The sequence below is a fragment of the Pantherophis guttatus genome, chromosome 1 (genome assembly GCF_059756535.1).
Source record: "Pantherophis guttatus breed Tessera chromosome 1, ASM5975653v1, whole genome shotgun sequence".
Lineage (NCBI taxonomy): Eukaryota > Metazoa > Chordata > Lepidosauria > Squamata > Colubridae > Pantherophis > Pantherophis guttatus.
Window position 1 is genome coordinate 186,907,785 of NC_142063.1, and position 18,596 is coordinate 186,926,380.

General features: G+C 38.9%; 3 protein-coding genes and 1 long non-coding RNA gene across 5 annotated transcripts in view; 2 read left to right on the forward strand and 2 right to left on the reverse strand.

Annotated features, from left to right (window-relative positions):
* Positions 1-1,269, reverse strand: part of KPNA3 (karyopherin subunit alpha 3) — a 41,829-nt gene extending 40,560 nt beyond the window's left edge. The window contains exon 1 of the mRNA XM_034426841.3: positions 892-1,269. Coding sequence (XP_034282732.2) covers positions 892-1,104 — 213 coding nt within the window. The 5' untranslated portion in view covers positions 1,105-1,269. The remainder of the gene's footprint in view (positions 1-891) is intronic.
* Positions 1,270-1,301: 32 nt separating this feature from the next.
* Positions 1,302-5,865, forward strand: LOC117671135 (uncharacterized). Its single transcript, XR_004592781.3, has 3 exons — positions 1,302-1,533; positions 3,752-3,951; positions 4,162-5,865. It is a non-coding gene; the product is annotated as an uncharacterized LOC117671135 (long non-coding RNA).
* Positions 4,558-12,185, reverse strand: SPRYD7 (SPRY domain containing 7). The gene is made up of 5 exons (XM_034426840.3): positions 12,030-12,185; positions 9,685-9,801; positions 9,048-9,214; positions 7,096-7,198; positions 4,558-6,497 (listed from the first exon to the last, which is right to left on the reverse strand). Exons 1-5 carry the CDS (start codon positions 12,160-12,162, stop codon positions 6,400-6,402), a joined length of 618 nt encoding a protein of 205 aa, XP_034282731.1. The 5' UTR covers positions 12,163-12,185; the 3' UTR covers positions 4,558-6,399.
* Positions 12,047-18,315, forward strand: TRIM13 (tripartite motif containing 13). 2 transcript variants are annotated; one of them, XM_034426838.3, is made up of 2 exons: positions 12,047-14,033; positions 16,648-18,315. In XM_034426838.3, exon 2 carries the CDS (start codon positions 16,654-16,656, stop codon positions 17,875-17,877), a length of 1,224 nt encoding a protein of 407 aa, XP_034282729.1. In that variant the 5' UTR covers positions 12,047-14,033; positions 16,648-16,653; the 3' UTR covers positions 17,878-18,315. The 2 variants fall into 2 exon arrangements, with proteins under 2 accessions (XP_034282729.1, XP_034282730.2); XM_034426839.3 differs by having other exon boundaries at positions 12,070-13,864.
* The last annotated feature ends 281 nt before the right edge of the window (positions 18,316-18,596 follow it).

The following is an 18,596-nucleotide window of genomic DNA, read 5'->3' on the forward strand; positions in this document are numbered from 1 at the left end:
AAACGCAAAAGCTCACTTTTGTTAAGTAGCGAGTGATATCACCAACATAAAATGGTGTTCTGTGGCTCATACCTTGAATTAAGCATTTGTTTAGGGGGTAAAATTAAGTTTTGTTCAGAAAATAAGAATGACTCAAACCAACCCAGTGGACTATACGTGTATCCAGAGCTGCAATACCCTGGAGCAATAAAAGCAATAAAAGGAAGATCAAACTTGATAGGAATTCCACGGAGATGTATAGTAGGTGCATCAGAAGTAATTAGGAAAGCAAACGGAGACATTGTAAATCTCTTCCCAAAGCCTTATTAATAAGGAAGCTAAAGAAGTGACGGAAATAGGCTGTCAGAGCTCTCCTAAGTATCTCATTGGGAATCCATCCAGTGTGTACACTATTCTGGGGGAATGATAAAGGACAAAGAAGATCGGCCAAGCCCCACATTTCGGCGTCCTTGGTGAAGAGTCAGAAGGAAGATTACGACCTGCTTCTCCACCACCAGAAGGTGAGCAAGACTGATAGGACTAATCAGGCTCTCGCCCTGCCGGCATTATTATTGTGTCTCACGGACAAGAATTCAAAGCGAGCCCGATCAGCCCAGACTCACTTCAAGTCTGGGGAAAGAGCCGAATTACAAAGGGAGCCTGAGAAACCCCGCTGCCCGCCCGCCCGCCCACTTAAGGGCCGGATCCCCCCATGCCGGCCCGGTCGAGGTGGGCAGAGGGAACCAGGCCGGGCCCAGCAGGCAGATGGCGGAGGCGGTGCGTGTGTCGGTGCGTCTGCCGACATGGTCCCACCACCGGGCGCAGAGCCACCAAGCCTCCCGCTGGCTGAGAAAGTAAAACCCGGCCACTCCCCCACCAGACGGAAAGGGACTGTCCCAGGCCGGCACAGACCTCCACGTCGCGGCCCTTATTCTTGAAGCTCTTGAAGCGGTGGTTCTCCAGGCCGGCGGCGGCGTTGTCAGCCATGACGACGGCGGCGGCGGCGGCAGCGGCTCTGGGCTGAAGGAGCGACGACAGCGCGCGCGCGAAAGGGGAGGGGGGGGCGGAACGGGCAGGCAGACGCTCAGTGACGAAACAAACGGGAAACGACGGAGGGCGGCGCATGCGCACAGCCGGCTGGACTGTTGCAGGACCGGAGAGAATTCCGAAGCTCCAGTGGCCGGGAGGCTGAGGGAGGCTGCCTTGGTAGGAGGGTTGGTTCCGCTCGCTTTTCTGAGCGGAAATGACAGCTGCCCATGTGCGGCGCAGGCATCGAGGGTTGGGGCCGGGCAGAGTAAGCGGGAAAGTAGAGGCTGAAGGGAAAGGAGCTGCTCAGTTTTCCTCGTAGTCCGACTGAAGTCCGCTGCTAAGTGGTCTGAAGTTCACTGAGGATCCCAGGGAAGAGTTTAGCTAGCAGCCACCGTAAAGAGACGGGCTGCGGGCTGCTTGGGTCTGCAGAAACGATGCGTTTCCCCGAAGTGCGAAGCAGTTACGTGGCCTTCGTGAATCTAGTCATTATGTCTTATAAGTCGAGGGCGATCACTTGTCGCCAAGGTAGGAACCCGACTAATTTTGTCTTGTTGAAGAAACGGTGGCCAAACAAACATATTTGATATTTCTTGTTGTTTAACTCGCCATATAAAGCAACAATTAAACGTGCACTGCAAGTAATGCTGTGCTCACCCACAAATTTTGTAAGGCTTGATTTTTTTCATGAATATTCAGTAGAGTTGAAAATTGAATTAGTTTTTGCCCCTCATATTGGGATGCCTGGCAACATTTGGAAGCCTATTAAAGAATCCCATGGGTCAACAGCCATCTGATCATTTCAAAATCTACCTTGAGGACCACAAAGTGTTTGCCCTGGGTAATACATTGATTCTTCATGCTCTGGCATGAGGTTGCCCGGTAAGACAGCCATCCCTGAGATATGACTGTGGATTTATTATGAGTTTATGTTTGCAATAAAACGGGAAAGTGCAGAAATTTGTTATGACCAAATACCATAGTAGGACTATTTATTTTTATTTTTTTTACTGAAACTTAGATTTGCATACTTTGTACAAATGGAGGATGAAGACAATCCATCCTTGGAAACTGATAGAGCCTAAGGGATTTCTGAAATTTTCAAAAAGTTTCCCAATTGTTGGTCCTAGCTGGTACAGTATATGGAATCAATGGATAGTTAATATAACCACACTTAAGTATTTTCTTCTAACAAAGACAGCAGTTGGCTTTATGAGTTAGTAGAGAATAAACAGGTAGAAGAGACAGATGGGATGCAAGTTGAAAAAAGCAAATCTCCAAGTTTGATCAGAAGCAAGTCTGTTGATTTAATGGTAGTGATATTAGCATCCTCACTGGAAAAATCCAGTGATATTTTTCTTTCTTGTTTACATGATTTAATATCACTTTCAAAGTCCTGCCAAGAGATATTTGTCACTGAATAAAATTACTATGCTAAAATGCTGCAGTTCAAACAGTTTAAAATATATTTTAATGTATATAACTGCCCATCTCATCATAGTGACTATGGGTGGCTAACAACAGTTAAAGCAGAAAAAGTAATAATCAGATGCCAAGATAAAAGTGCTATCAAGCTACTCACCTTGTAGGCTCTATTTCCAAACCTCCAATCCAGAAACACAGCCACATCTTCAAGGTCTTGCAAAAAACCCTTACAAATGAGCAATCAGGGCTAATCTAATTTCTGTGTCCCAAAAGACAGGCAGAATAACTAAAACCTCTCTCTTCCTGGGCCCTTTAAGATGACATTCTTGATGGGATCAGTTCATTCTGCCAAATTAGATGGGATGAGTAGAGGTACCTGGGGAGAGGTGGTCCCTCAAAGCACTATCTGGTATTTTTTCAGATTTTCAACTACTGTACACAAAAATAAGGCTTCTTCATCTGTATAGCCACCATACAGACAACCATGGGATGGTAGTAAGAGATATAGAAAACTCTGCCAAAGATGTGGATAAGGTCCTTTGAAGGAAAATGTACAGACATTTTAATGATTATGATTGATTGCTGTTCTTTTAAGTTAATAACACTTATCAAAGATTGGCTCTGTCCAGGAACTGATTTTTAAAAAAGTTTTCAGTTATCTTGAAGACCATGCTCTCATAATCAATCTCTCTCTACGAGACTCTTTCTGGTCTGTGAAAATCATAATACCTATATCAGTCAACTGCAGCTACTCTATTTGCAGGAAGATATTTGAGCAACCAGCAGTGATATACAGTAATTCTAAAATCTTTTGGATTACATTGATTTTCTAGAGAATAATTATGTTTTCTGACTAATATTTACCTTGATTTTATTTATATCCCACCTTTATTATTTTTATAAGTAACTCAATGTGGCAAATGTACCTAGTACTCCTTCTCCTCCTGTTTTTCTCACAACAACCCTGTGAGGTGGCCCAAAGTCACCTAGCTAGCTTTCATGCCTAAAGTGGGACTAGAACTCACAAGCCAGCATTTAATCACTAGACCTGACTGACTCTTCAAACAAACTAGGAAAGTTAATCGATAATTCACTATACAGGTAGTCCTCCCTTAACAATTAGCCATTTAGTGATTGTTCAAAATTATAACAGATTCCCTCCCCCCCAAGCTCCTTACAACCCAGTTCTGGGATACCAAAGATGGCTCTTCCCCATGGTCACATTATTGCATTTTTAGTGCTTGGCAACCAGCTCATCTTTATGGCTGGTTGCAGTGTTCTGCAGTCATATGATCACAATGTACTTTTTTGACATTTTCAGCCAGTTTCTGGCAAAAAATGCTTATAGGAATGGATTTGCTTAAGGACCATGACGTTCACTTAATGATTGCCCCGGAAAAAGTCATAATATTGGGCCAGTCACATGGATGCCAATTTCCACTACTTACAATGAAATTTCGGGACTCCATTATGCTCACAAGTTGAGGACTATTTATATTATACTGGAATGGCTGTTTAGAGGTAACATGATGTGGTATACAACATCCCATGATCCATTGTTTCAGAATGAGAAATGACTGTTTCTAATTTGTCTCAATTCTTTAGTCGAGATATAAAATGGAACAAATACTCATATGAGTAGCTTTACTCCAAATCTAGACATGATTGAGAGCTTATACTTTGGTTTTATGAATACAAATCTTACAACTGAATCTCCTTATTTTCTAACAGGTCTGATAAGAACAAAATGCTGGAATCTACACTTTGAAAGCTCATTTAAAAGAGATGTAACAATTTAACAGAATAACAGAGTTGGAAGGGACCTTGGAGGTCTTCTAATCCAACCCCCTGCTCAGGCAGGAAGCTCTACACCATTTCAGACAAATGGTTGTCCAATCTCTTGTTAAAAACTTCCATTGTTAGAGCATTCACAACTTCTGGAGGCAAGTTGTTCCACTGATTAATTGTTCTGTCAGGAAATTTGTCCTTAGTTCTAGGTTGCTTCTCTCCTTGATTTAATAGCTAATTAGATGTATCCGTCTACCCAATCCAGGAACTGTAAAACCAGTTATATCAAGATGTTACTGTCCAGATCATGATTTTAATTTGAAGGTTTTGAGGCAGTTCTGCAGACTTTTAAAGCTGATTTTATTAGAGAGTACACAAGCAACAATTTATTTTGAAAACCTACATTCAGAGAATGTGAAGGGTAATTTGTAAAAACTTTAATATTGAAGATAACATATGAAATATTCAATAAATATACTATTGAAGATATGGAATAGGTTAAATCCCAAAACATGTTATCACACATCCAGTAACGCAGTGGAGAGAGATCTGTTTTGAGGATCACATTCAGATTTATGTAATGTTTGAAGATCACAAGTGTTAACATGGTTGAACAAAAAGTAGATTAGAGGGCAGAATATTAAAATGGCAGAATTTAAATTCATATGTAACGTTATAAATAAAATATGCTATCTGCTGTAGCCAAACAGATGCTTTTAAGAGGACTAGGATAAGAGCATGAAATTATCCAGGATGGCATATATTTAAAATTTGGGAATGAATTTTAAATCAAATTCAATTCTAAAAATATTTTAAATTTATTTTCTCAACTATACCTTTTTCATCTTTTCAAATGCCCAAAATAACCAAAAGAAATGTTGATTACACATACTTTAGAATATTCTATCTTTAATTTTAAGAGGATCAAATGGGCAACTGTAGCTAAAATATACCTAGGAACACATACTGTTTGTTACTATTACCTATTTTATCCTTTGTTGATACACTTCCCAGAAATTTTGGTTACTGTAGTAAATTGGGTTAAATGCATGACTTTATAGTAGCAGACTAAGTGTTTTATACATATCTTTCCAAGTGCAGAATTTGGAGTTCCAGAATATTTGCCAATAGCACAAACTGAATTCATATGTATATCTGTAACTAGCTGTTGGAAAAAAATTTCCTACAAGGCTGAAAAAGGACACTTCCCTGAGGAATATTAAAATTAATAGGGAAGTTTTTCTAACATTAGTATATTATGAAGAATGCACATTCTTTAAATCTCTTAAGACTATAAAGCCTATATAACAAAATAGAGCAAATCACTTTTTCACTTATTTGCCTTGGTATAGTTAAATATACGAAATGTAACAACAGAATCTCAGAAAGTTATTTCACTCCCTCCCACAACAAAATGCAAGGACAGACAAAAGCTTATAATTCTGATATAGCAATTTCTTTATAGCAGGTTTCATTGTTCTGGATGTACAGGAAAGCTGTATATATATACATCCTCAGTGCACAAGAAAAGCAATTTAAAATAATCATAAAAACAAACAGAAGAGCAGTTTGTACATTTTATATTTTTGGAGAACTCCAAAAATGTAATAAAGAATTAAAAAAATAAAGCTTTATCACAACAAGCAACAGGCTTTTCAGTACTACTTTGTTCCATTGACAGCTTTCGTATGATAGATATTAGCAGCCTGGTTTTTAACAGGCAGCAATTTATTCTAATTTTAACACAAATGTTTAGAATTAAACGTTAGAATCCCAGTGCTTAAAAAGGATAAGAGGTATCAATATTTTTACTGTTGTTATCCTCAAAATTATTTTCTCTAATTACTACATATATTAGAGAAACATTGTTGAATAACTATTAGACTCTGCTATTTTATGGAAATGTGACATTTACAAACAAATTTTACTGTATAGCATATTATACAGCATTCTTTAGAGTCCATGGTCACTAAATACTGTCAACTGTGTCCCTTTACATCAAATACAAATATTATCGTATCACAAACAGTAGATAAATCTAAACCAGCAACATAGTTTCCAGATAAACTTATATTTTCCCAAACATTAGACTGATCAAATACAACATTAGTATTCTGGGAATAATGTGAAGTTTGAAAGAATGGGTTTTAAAAAGTGCTAGTTAATATGCAGTAGGAATCTTCAGAAAATCTGCTGTTCAAAGAGTATCTTTTCAAAACCTGCAGGAGGAGCATGACAGAAGTCACTGAACTGACAATCCAAAATGGCACTATCATCAACTGTAAGGGGGAAAAAAAGAAGATATACACATCACATTCAAATGCTCTTTGTTTATTACTGCAAACCTCATTGGATGTTCATGAGATGAAGTGTATTACAGAGATGTTGCAATTCCTGTCTTCTGGAATGATCTCCACACAGAGATTTGCATGCTTTCCTCCTTTGTGTTATTCAGATTGTTTCCACAAGCCTTTGGGACAGGAGCCCCTTTTATTTTGGACTGATCTGTTTTGGTTTTGGTTTGTTATTATGTTCTATTGGTCAGCTATATTCTTTTATATGCGGTTTTTTTTTCAGCTTTTAAGCCACAGAGTCATTTGGCAATCTATAATAAATAATCCGTTTACTAACCCTGAACTTTCTGCTACATTGCCAGCTATACGTTTTACTTTTTTAGGCCGTTGTGCTGAAATAAGTGACATACAGAAATTTAATAGGTATCTAAGAGGTATTCAATAGAGGTAGTAGTTAACATGGAATAGAGAGGTAAAGATGACGATATAGCCCAATTACCAAGTTCAGTTTATGGATGAGTAGGTAGCTGAACCCAAATCAAATGTAACATTTCATTCATTAAAATGTGAGAATGTCTCTTACCATAGACTGCAGGGAAGACTGTTCCTCTGATTCCTGAGGCTGGACAGTGCATATTTTTTCCATTTAAATAAACATTTAGTTCTACATGGTCATATGTAATTCCCTGTAAGACAGATATGAATTTTATATATAAACTTTCATCCCCCTTTTTGTTTTAATTGAACACTCACACACTTTATTCTGAACATTTTAGGCTGATATTTAATACATTTTTATTCCATCTTTATTACTTAATAAGTAACTCAGGCCAGTAAATGTACATAATACTCCTTCCTCCTTCTCTTCTTCCACACAACATAAAATTATTCATTGCCAATTGAAACAATGCTGCTCTCAGAAAACAATAAAATTACAATTATCACAATGTCAAACATTAAGCATTCAAGAAAGATGAAAAAAATAGAAAAATCTTGCCCTCTACTATAAAAACAAAAGTGACATTAAGAAAGATACTCTTGAAGCAAAATGTCACAACTTCAACCCTACTTTGGATTTCTAACACTGCTCCATGTAAACTGCTAAACCACTCTTAGGTGGAGGAAAAAATAAGTGACTATAATTCCCTACTTTGGAAATCTGTCTGTTTCCCTACTATAGTCTTTTTGTCAGCATTCATAACGTGCTGTCAAAATTCCAAACACAACTGGAAGAACCACTAAAAGCAATGACTATATCATCTTGAAATTTGTAATTATAAGAATTCCGAAAACTCAAGTTAGTTATACCTTAAATTTTAAAATACTTCATCTGAAAAAAATACAGAGAAAGAATTTAGCAGGATCCAAATTTACAATGGAAAAAAGGCTTCCAAGAAGAAATAGAATTTTTGAAAGCATAATAGAAGCAAGGATAATGAAACTTTATTCCTGTATTGAAAATCAAATTCAGCCATATATCACTGCTTCTGAGTGTGACAGAGGAAGAACTACCTGTATATTCTAAATTGATTAGAATATTAGCAAATTAAATATGGAAAATATTTACAAAAAACACTTGGTCATGTTTTTTTTAAAGCAAAAATATATGAGGAAGAAGAACAAACAACTACTGGTAAGTAGATAGGGTTTTTTTTCCCTTATTATTGGAATCCACAAGCAGGAAGGACCATAAAATGAGGAAAGTTAATAATAAAATCCTTACCTGATTCTTAGGTAGGTATACAGAAAGCAACAAAAGTTCTACCCATATTATTGAGATATTTTACAATTTTACCATTTTTAAACCTATCCTAAGAAACTAAACATTAACAATGATACTTCACACAAAAATATTTACAATTTGGTAGAAAAAAATGTTATCTATTGATGAGTATCTATGAAACATGCAATATGAAGGCTATATTTATTTAGGAACACTATAAAAGACAACATGCCTGATTCACATTATATAATACCCATTAAGCAATACAGAGATTACTCTACTTACAAACTTTTGCCCATATAAACAAACCTGTCTCCAACTCCAATCTAGAAGGTGTCAAAAGTCAGGAGGAGGTTATATGTACACTTGGAGGATTTACAAATAAAATGGACAGCCTCTTGATATGTAAACTGTAAGTAAAGTACTGTATGTAATGTTTAAGCTCTGCTATTAAAATGTTTTTGTCAATGCTGTATATTAAACTGATATTTTTCTACAAATTTTGCCTTTTTTTATCTTCTATTAGAATTATATTATATTTATATTTATATTATAATTATATTATATAGGGAATGACTTCAGTATAAATATGTCTGTTTCAGTACAGGTCTATGTTGCCAGCTTTTCAAAGACATGCATGTCAAATTTTTATACAGCTAATGGTAACTTTAACCAAAACAGACATAAAAGAGACATATAAAGGTATATTTTAATATAGAGCAAATTGCTGGTATGGGATTTCAGCAATAGGTCACATTCTTTTCAGATATTTTGATTCGCATAAATGATAGTGAAAAAAAATCTAAACTCACTACAACATCACCCTCCTGTGGCAGACTGTTTGCTGGCAATCTGTTCTTTTCTTCATTGTTATAGTAAAGAGTTCCATCATTTCTCAGAACTAGACTATTTACATCATTCCCAAGAGGAATTTGGTTCAGGTTGACTTTCTGAGTTGCAACTCCAACACCCCAGATTCCTGAAATCACAGTAGAGGCAAAAAATGGAATGGCATAGTCATTAGATAAAAAACAGTAAAACTAAGTCCAAGACTTTTCCTGGGTTTGCCACAGTAAGAAACAATTCTAAATTGTCTCCAATTAAGATAATGAAACTTAGTATTTCATTGCTGTGAGAAAACATTCATAAATGAAAGCTGATAGCTATAATAGCTGAAATTTGCATATGCAATTATATAGCTGAACTTTTCCTAACTGAACGATGAAAAACAGCAATAAGTGGATGAAGATATACCTTCATTATGGTTCTAATTATTATGTAAGGATTAGAAATCTTCAAATAGCCGTTACAACACTGTTCATAGTATTACACACACACACACACACATATAGAATTTCCAAATGACAGTCTATCTGTACAGCCATTAGAGATTTTGATTCTATATGAATAATATGAAATGAATTCTTGAAAAAGCTGATTTTGACTGACCTGTAGACTGGATTTTAAACTCAAAATAGCTCTTGTTCTGATGCAAAGGAGCATTAGCTAAGCACCCCCCTGTACCGCATACTCGTCGTCCATTTTTTACAACGACAACATCTGTTCCTGCAGAATATAAAGCATCAACAAGCAGAAAACACTTTGAACTATGTTGAAGACTTACAATTTTTATGCAATCAACACTGATTGCAGTGAAATTCATTGTCAAGGAAATGTAACAAATGTTCATTTGTTTTTCATCCCTATACATTGTCCCACCTGCCATTTTTTTTTACAGAAAACTTATAGCACTCTACAGAATGTGTGGTGAAGTAACATTGGAAGATTCCAAGCGCATGCAGAGTTGGAGGATTTAACCACTTTTCAAGTTGTCCAAGGGAACATGGATAAATACGTTGTTTCGAAAGCAGGCATTCCATTATCAATGCATATATCCCACATAACAAGAGGGTGGGAATAGAAAAGAGCATGAAGACACATCAGCAGGCTCCCCTCCTATGTCCCACTGATCAGTCAGCTGTTTGTGTTTTTGACACAAAAATTCTAATTTCCCCCCAGTAGTGTATAATAGAATCAATAAGAAAGCAACCATGTGAAACCCATTCTTCTCATGACCAGTGAAATGTCAACTGGACTATAGGTTGTACAATTTCTTTTTCTAGAGAATGCAAGTAAGTACGACAGGATGTTTCCAATATGCAGTTAGAATCAAAGGGTAAATTCTCAAAACTTTTTAAATCAGACCTTTGAAAAAATATATTTTGCACACAAGAACAATTTAACCAAAAATCAATGCAATTAACTAAAAACTATGCTAGCACAGTAAAATTTTCCAACTATCCTAATCCTTCTGAAAAGGACTTTAAAACATTTTGGTTTCAATATACTTTTGCTTTAGATGGGCAGATACTGCTGGTAAATGGACCATCAGAACCTTGAATCACATCTAGAACCCAATAACTTTTGCAGGTCTCAAAATGGTGGTGTTATCCAGATAAAATAAAGTGTACTCATAATTTTTGAATTCATTATATTCTGGACTATTTGCATCTTCTGAGTAGTCTTCAAGGTCAGTCCCATGTAAACAATACAGTCTGTGGGATAACCAAGAACAGAAGTAACATCAGATGAGCTTGTGCAAAAGCCTGCTTGGCCAAAAATGCCACCTGCTCTAAGCAGCAGCTGTGAGTTCAAGAAGACCTTCAAACTTATGAAACAGTTCAGAAGAAAAGTGTTCAATCCGATCCAAAATCTAATATGAAATAATCTGGTATCAGTTGGTCTCCAAATCCAAATCCATTCAGTCTTGCTGGAATTAAGGCTCAGTCTATTTTTCCCCATCCAGATTCTCACAACTTCTGGGTACTGGAATAGCAACTCAGCTGCATCTTCTGTTTGGCTCAGTTTGAGATACTGTACACAACTGTGTATCACCTGCATACTGATGGCTCCTGATTTCCATTGTTGAGCTCCAGAGTAATTTCATGTAGGAGTTAATAAGAGGAAGGAAGGAAGAGCCCACAAGACAGAAAATCTACCGCGTTCCTATTTTACCCACCAGTTTTCCTTGCTGTAAGTCTCTCAACTGTATGTACTTCAACTGCATAATTTCTGTTCATATTTTCTGCCCATTTTACAATTTTAAGGAACAAATACCAGAACTATAGTCAATTGTTAATTGACAATACTTAATCAATTAAGTATTGCTCTTTCACAGATTTCTCTAAGGGGATTAAAAGACTGGCACTTTCATTTTGAATCTGTTCTTTAAAAAAAAAAACACGTGAAAACCACATATTTAAATGGAGAAGAGGAAGGAGACTTGATGCTGCCTCCACATTAATCATATAGACCAATTTTGTTAATTAGTATTTTGTTTATTCACATTTCTAAGGCTAGCTCGTAAACAACTTTAGCTATAGCAGAGTGCATCGATATAATTAAGGTGCTTCACAATAGGAAAAATGTAAGAGATTTGTAGTTTCCTTGGTATAGGTAGGAATGCACTTTGAACTCAGCGGTGAAGAAACATGCAATCCTCCATTTATTAAAACAGTAAATTAAAGAGATACTTCCACCTTTTACTATTTTTTGTTTCCTAGCGCAAAACAAACCTTCTTTGACAGGGGGAGAGAAGGATGGAGAAATCATACTTTTCAAATTTAAAATTTTATAAACACAGAAACAAAAAATTGAAACATATTGTTTTCGTTAACAGCACAAGCTCAACGTGGATTTAGAAACGAGCGGGGCGCGTTACGATTTCTTTAAAGGTGCAGTTTCCAGGGGGATTTATCCCTGCGCGCCAATCCTGCGACAGCGGCTGCACTTACCCATCTGTTGCGTGTCCAGCAGCACCGACGGCATCTCCTTGAGAGGGATGTGCCCGGCGCTGCCTTCTCCGCACCAAGCCCAGCGCAGGCAACACCACACGGAGCCCGAGGCCGCCCCTGCCGACGCCGCCATGGTTGCTCGGCCGCTCTAGCTTCAAGAGGAGGCGGCTTCAGCTTTTCACTGCACACTTTCGGTTCCTGGCGGCTGATTGGTGAAGGCCTCCATGTGCGGGTTAGGCGCCCCAGCAACAAATCCACGCAAACTCAGCAGGCTGAGTTTCTCCTTTACCGGGAAGGCCCGCTCTTCATAGAACGGGCCACACAATTCACAGGCAGAGAAGAGGCAGCCCCTCCTTCCGAAATGTTACAGAAGAAGCAGAATGTCAACAGGCTGCCTTGTTTTTTTTTAAGCAGCGTCTTTTAAAATCGTAACTTAACATTGCGCAATAACAAAGAGTTATTTCTTACAAGGAGCGCATTCCGTGGATACGTTTTTATACAGAATTGTTGGCTACCTCCCTTGTAACTTGCAAAAAGTCCCAAACATCCGCTTAAGAAGCCACTTAAATAGGACACAGAAAAAGAGGTCCCGGGAGACTTGACTGCCTCTCCCTGGGAATCAAACTTGTGTCCAAGAGCAAGGAATTTATCTATTTTCTCTAATAGAGAAAATAGATTTTTTCTTTTGGACGACCACCAGGAGGTAGACTGTGCCTAGTTCCATCTACATTTGAAAGCATCAGGTTTACATAGTCAGATCTTATTCTATGGGGTCCAAACCCTCTACTGGAAGTTGGGATTTATGCATCATTGTGGCTTGAAAGACTATATACAGTAAATTAGTTTTAGGAATTATCTAGGTACTTTTGCTCGACAATGTAAGAAAAGGATATACAGGTAGTTCCTGGTTTATAAATGGTAATTGGGAATGGAATTTCCAGCACTAAGTAATGTGGTCATAGAGTCAACATCACATGGCTGCATTGCTTAGTGACCACGATCTCAGCAACTGATGTTGCCATTGTTAACCAAACTGGTTAAGCAAACATTGTTGAGCAAACTGGTTTGCTAGGCAAGCACCCTTTCCTCATTCATAAGTTAGAAGCTATATTGAAAATAACCTTTCTCTGGAAGGATTGTTTTTTTCCTGTTCAATCGTGTTCAATTTTCAAAGAATGCCTGGACAAGGCTGTGTACTTTTCTTAGCAAAGTTTTTCGGAAGTGTTTTCCCCAGTTAAGGTACCATATCCAGTAGCCTATTTTTAGGAGCTGAACATTAACGATCCTGACCCCAAACCCAGACTTGAAAGACTCTGAATAATGTTTTTCAAAGTTGCCAACTTTTAAGATGTGGGACTTCATGCTGGCTGGGGAATTCTGATGGTTGAAGTCCACATAGTTACCAAGTTTGAAAAACACTGGAAGAATCCGTGTTTCTTGTGAAGGCAACCATTATGGGCAGATGAAAGCCGAAGCTACTAATCAATCTAGTGCTTCCTTTCGTTCAAATATCTCCTACCTAGCTAATTTTAGGGCACGTTTCTCCACCACCCGATTCAGCCAACAAAAAGCCACTTCAAACGTGAAGCAGAAATCCAAGCCCCGCCCACTACGTCATGACGTTAAAGCGTAGTCTCAAGCACGTGAAAATGGCCTTTCTGGGCAGCTTGCGCGGATGTTATCTGTGGCCAAGCGGAAAAGGAGGGAGAGCGGAAGTCCCGACCCACCGGATCCTTGTTTGGTATCTGGAAAGGCGCCTCCGCGGCAGAGCCGGCAGTCTCGCGTGTCTTCCTAGGACGGACTCAGGGGCGGGGCCCGCTGAAAGCGATCTGCAGGTGAGCTGTGCCAGGTCTCCCTTTTGGACGCTCCCCGTGGAAGGGAAGGAATGAGCCGGGCGGCGGCGGTGCTGCTGCTGCTGCTGTTGCAGCTCTGAGACAGGAGCGGCCGCCGGGATGGCTTCCGTTGTTCCCATGGGCGTCACTGTACTGTAAGCGTCTCTCGCAGGTGAGGCTGAAGTCGGGCAGCGAGGGCGTCTGGTTGCGAGGGCGAATTCCCACGCGCCCCTGGCTGTGCTTCTCACGGTCCACTCCCCCCCACCCTCCAAAAGCCGGATTCTTAGCGCAAAAATTAGGCTTTGTCCATTTGCATTTTGACGTCAGGTGCCTTGACAAAACTGCCTAAGCCCATTTCAGTGTGCTCTGTGTTGCCTCCTGGTGATGGCGCTGCGGTTTTCTTGGCAAGGTTTTTCCAGAAGTGTTTTGCCTTTGCCTCTTTCCTAGGGCTGAGAGAGACTGACCCAAAAGTCACCCAGCGCCTTTCAGTCTAAGGCGACTAGCGCTCAAAGCTCCTAGTTTCTAACCCGATGCCTTAAAACTGCCATTCATGAACCACAAACTAGCTGTCCATATATTATCAGTCTTGTATATTGTGTGAACCAGCCTCTGGTTAGCTTTTGTTTTAGCATATTGTGCAAAATGAGAGAATGGGGCCAGTTAAGTAACCAAGAAGGTGTTGTGAATATATAGCTTTTTTTATTAAAAGTGGCTGAAAATTGCTCCACAAGGAGTGAAGGCCTCTTCCTTACCTGCTTTGTTGTGAGAAAGACGGGGTTGTGGGAATGCAAACAGGAAAAAATGTAAGAAAGCTATAGGTCAGTAGTTCCTAAGTGGTGTGGGGACCCTGGGGGGGGGGCAAGATCCTTTCAGAGGATCTGCAAAGTCAAATAAATAGTTTAAACTTTCTCAGTTTTAATTTCTAATACAATAAAGATCAATCGATGTAACCCACATAAATCAAAGCTCTTTGAGGTCATTTCTAAGAATGTAAAAGAGATCCCAAACCGAAAATTTGAGAACCACTCTAGGTAAAGGTGGATGGGAAAGTCTTATATCTTGAGTGAATAGCATCAGCCTACTCCTCTGAATTACCCTTGGATATTAATGGTCACTGGCAAGAGCTACTGGAATTTTCTGAAGCTATTGTGGTACATTGTTTTTCTAGTCAAAGAAGTTAGAGAAGAACCTCAGAAACTGATAATTCTTCTGACCTAGGCTTCCTAAGTCATTAAAACACACGAGTAGTCCCAAAAACCTCTTCTATTGCAACAGCTGTGAATTCTGTTTATTCACAGATGAATCCCAATTAATTATAAAGAGTCCTTCAGGAGAAGTCCTTCGGGATAATCACCCACATTTATCTCTCTTGACAATCTGCCAAAGGCCACACGGAGTCCAGAATCAAACAAAGCTTCAGGCTTTAAGTTGAACCGAATGAACAAACATTGCTTCCTGCAAAGGCCCACATGCCTTTGCTCCTCTTTTAAGTCTTATGGGAGGGGACAATCATCTCCCAGCCCTACTCCTGAGTTGTCCTTTTTGTTTTAGCTATTCTTGCCTTCTCGCAGCTCTGCGCATGCGCACACTGGGAACAGGCTCCTCCTGTTCCTCTGCCTCGCTGAGGTCCGGCTCTGGAGGCTCCAGAGGCAACATGTACCTCCCAGATGGTCCTTTCTCTGCCTCCGACGCAGAGCCCTTGTCCAAGCCTTCCCCAGACTCCAGGACTGGCCCATGGTCCTCCCCAGCCTCCTCACTGTCCCGACTCTGCCACCAGCTCTGCAGGCTGCTGGTGGACCACAACAATAATAGCAAAACAGTTTCATATTCTTCACAAGTTAATTACATGGACATATCTATAAAACCATCAGGGCAGAGTTCACCACAAGGAATTACTGTTCAGACTATGTTGTATCTGCAGAGCCCTTGACAATCCCTTCTCGTGTTACATGTACCTATATCATTTCACTTCTGTTGTGGCCCGCCAGCAGCCAGCGCGGATCATGGCTGATCCCGACGACGAGGAGACTGGTGTGGGGTCGTGCCAGCAGCCTGCGCAGCCGGCACTCGTGTCTGACAGCAAGGAGGCTGAAGAGGATGTGGTGCCAGAGGCAGAGACTCAGCCAGGGCCTTCAGAACCTCCAGAGGCTCCTTCAAGTGGACAGAGTGAAGTAGAGGAGCCTCTCCTCAATGCTTGAGCATGCAGGGCTGCCAAAAGGCAGGAGTGGCTACTCAGGAGGAGGAGGTCTCCTTGAGAGTAAGGTTTGAGGATAATTGGCCACTGCCTTAGCCTATTTAAGTCGCACGCTGTTAGTAATTTCTTGCTGGAAACACGTGTAATTATTACAGAGCATTTTGGAGAGTGAGTGTCATCGTATCTTGTTTTCTGGGCTGGTTGCCAACTTTGTTTATTCTTGGTACGTTATAACTTTGATAAGGACAGTTGGTGTGTCAATCCTTGGGAATCCGGAGCTGGGGCAGAACAACTCCTGCAACTGATATACATTCCAGCAGCAATGGTATCAGGCCTTATGGACTTACGTTCCTGATCCATTTTTTCTTTTATTTGAAGATGGGTTAGTCACAGAATAACATTTTCCACTTTTCCTTTTTCATTTGCAGTGTTGAAATTCTTGCCATTTTATTGATCTGGTATGAAATAAATTCACCAAACTCTTTTTGTTCTTTTGCAAAGTAGTTTTATGTAGAAATGCATGCAAGAAATTTCATTTTCTTAAGACTGTGATTATGAGTATGAGTTGCTTATATTTTTATCTTTGTTATAGAGAAGAATGGAGCTCCTTGAAGAAGACCTTACATGTCCCATTTGTTGTGGCTTGTTTGATGATCCACGAGCATTACCTTGTTCACATAACTTCTGTAGAAAATGTTTGGAAGGGATCTTAGAGGGAAATACTCGGAATGTGATGTGGAGACCATCACCTTTTAAATGTCCCACATGTCGAAAGGAAACTACAGTAACAGGTGTTAACAATCTCCAAGTTAACTATTCACTAAAAGGCATTGTGGAAAAGTATAACAAGATTAAAATATCAACAAAAATGCCTGTCTGTAAAGTGCACAGTGGTCAGCCTCTTAATATTTTTTGCCAGACAGACACACAGCTTATATGTGGCATTTGTGCCACTCGAGGAGATCACATAAAACATCTCTTTTGCTCTATTGAGGATGCTTACTGTCAAGAAAAGCGTGCTTTTGAGACACTGTCCCAAGTGTTTGAAGCATGGCATTGTGGAGATGCACTTTCTCGACTAGGAACTTTGGAAACCAGCAAACGAAAAGCTCTCCAGATGTTAACAAAGGATTATGACAGAGTAAAAGATTTTTTTGAGAAATTACAGTATACTTTGGAACAAAAGAAGAATGAGATCCTCTCAGACTTTGAAACCATGAAGCTTGCAGTTATGCAGGCTTATGATCCAGAAATCAACAAACTGAACACTATCATACAAGAACAGGAAACTGCGTTTAATATTGCAGAAACATTTAAGGATGTATCTGAACCCATTTTGTTTTTACAACAGATGCAAGAATTTAGAGAGAAAATCAAAGTGATAAAGGAAACTGGTTTGCCTTGTGTTACCGTAGACATAAAATCTACAATTAAGGATGTTGATACTAATCAGTGGGAACAATTTAAGCTAGCAGATGTGGATAAACTTTCACTACCTCAAGAGAAAAGCTCTTTCAACTGGGTGACAAATTCCTTCCTTTCACCACGTTTTTTTGTAACTGCTTTAATTTGTTTGCTGGTTGTTGTTACTCAAGTATGTGTTACAGATTTTTGGGGCAAAACTTTTCAGTATTGGAAAACTCTTGTTTCTGCATTTGGCACAGGTTATCTGACAGACCCAACAGAGATGGCAGATCATGCTATTTTATACTGGGAAAAAGTAGCAGATAGTGCTGCTGTTCTAAGTGAAAAATGTGTAAATTATATCCATGTGTTGTTGAATAATGTTGCCCAATTTGTGTACATGTATAAACTTTTATAAATCTATTAATGTTCAGGAAGTATATTTTCAAAATCAGTGAGTTTGGTTTTTTTCTTTAAATGTAAACATTTTTGATATTTGAAATGGTCTTGATAATTCATGTATTGAACTATTCTGCAACTCATGTTAAAAGCTGACTACCTTTCTATTTTCTGAAAGCAAAATTACATGACTTGATTTTTTTTTAGAAAATAATGTGTATAGTGGAACATATAAACTTTTTTTATTTATAAAATGTTTGAGTTTCAAATTGGAGTATAAGTTGGAAATATGTTTGCATGGAGATATAATACATAAATAACGATTGTATATTACTACCACAAATCCTGGTCCTTCAGAAATATTAAATTTTGTGATTTGTTATTATATGTGAATATAGGAAGTAACAAATTAAATTTTGTATGTTTATAAGCAACTCAATACAAACTGAAACTGGAACATCTTGGGCTTGCAAATCACAAGTTTTTTTACAACTAACAGTTACAGTAACACAAGCTGTGTAATTTGTCAATGACCAACTCTATGGAATATTATACAAGTTCATGCTGTTAGGGAGGTATGTGAAAGAGTGTTTCAGGAGGGAATCTTGTAGTCAGATGTGGGTCCTGCACAAATAATAGAAAGTTCACTTTGGGCATTATTTACATGGTGGTTGCATTGAGATTACAATGGTCAGGCTTAGCAGATAGACTAGGCAGGACATATAGCCTGGTATGTTA

Excerpts from the sequence above, each read along its gene's own strand:
- TRIM13 (XM_034426839.3), top strand. The coding sequence starts at position 13,646 with ATGACGTTAAAGCGTAGTCTCAAGCACGTGAAAATGGCCTTTCTGGGC. Across the intron at positions 13,865-16,647 it reads CCGCTGAAAGCGATCTGCAG|AGAAGAATGGAGCTCCTTGA; the intron begins GTGAGCTGTGCC and ends TCTTTGTTATAG.
- SPRYD7 (XM_034426840.3), bottom strand. The coding sequence starts at position 12,162 with ATGGCGGCGTCGGCAGGGGCGGCCTCGGGCTCCGTGTGGTGTTGCCTG. Across the intron at positions 9,802-12,029 it reads GCTGGACACGCAACAGATGG|GAACAGATGTTGTCGTTGTA; the intron begins GTAAGTGCAGCC and ends TATATTCTGCAG. Across the intron at positions 6,498-7,095 it reads AGTCTTCCCTGCAGTCTATG|TTGATGATAGTGCCATTTTG; the intron begins GTAAGAGACATT and ends TCCCCCTTACAG.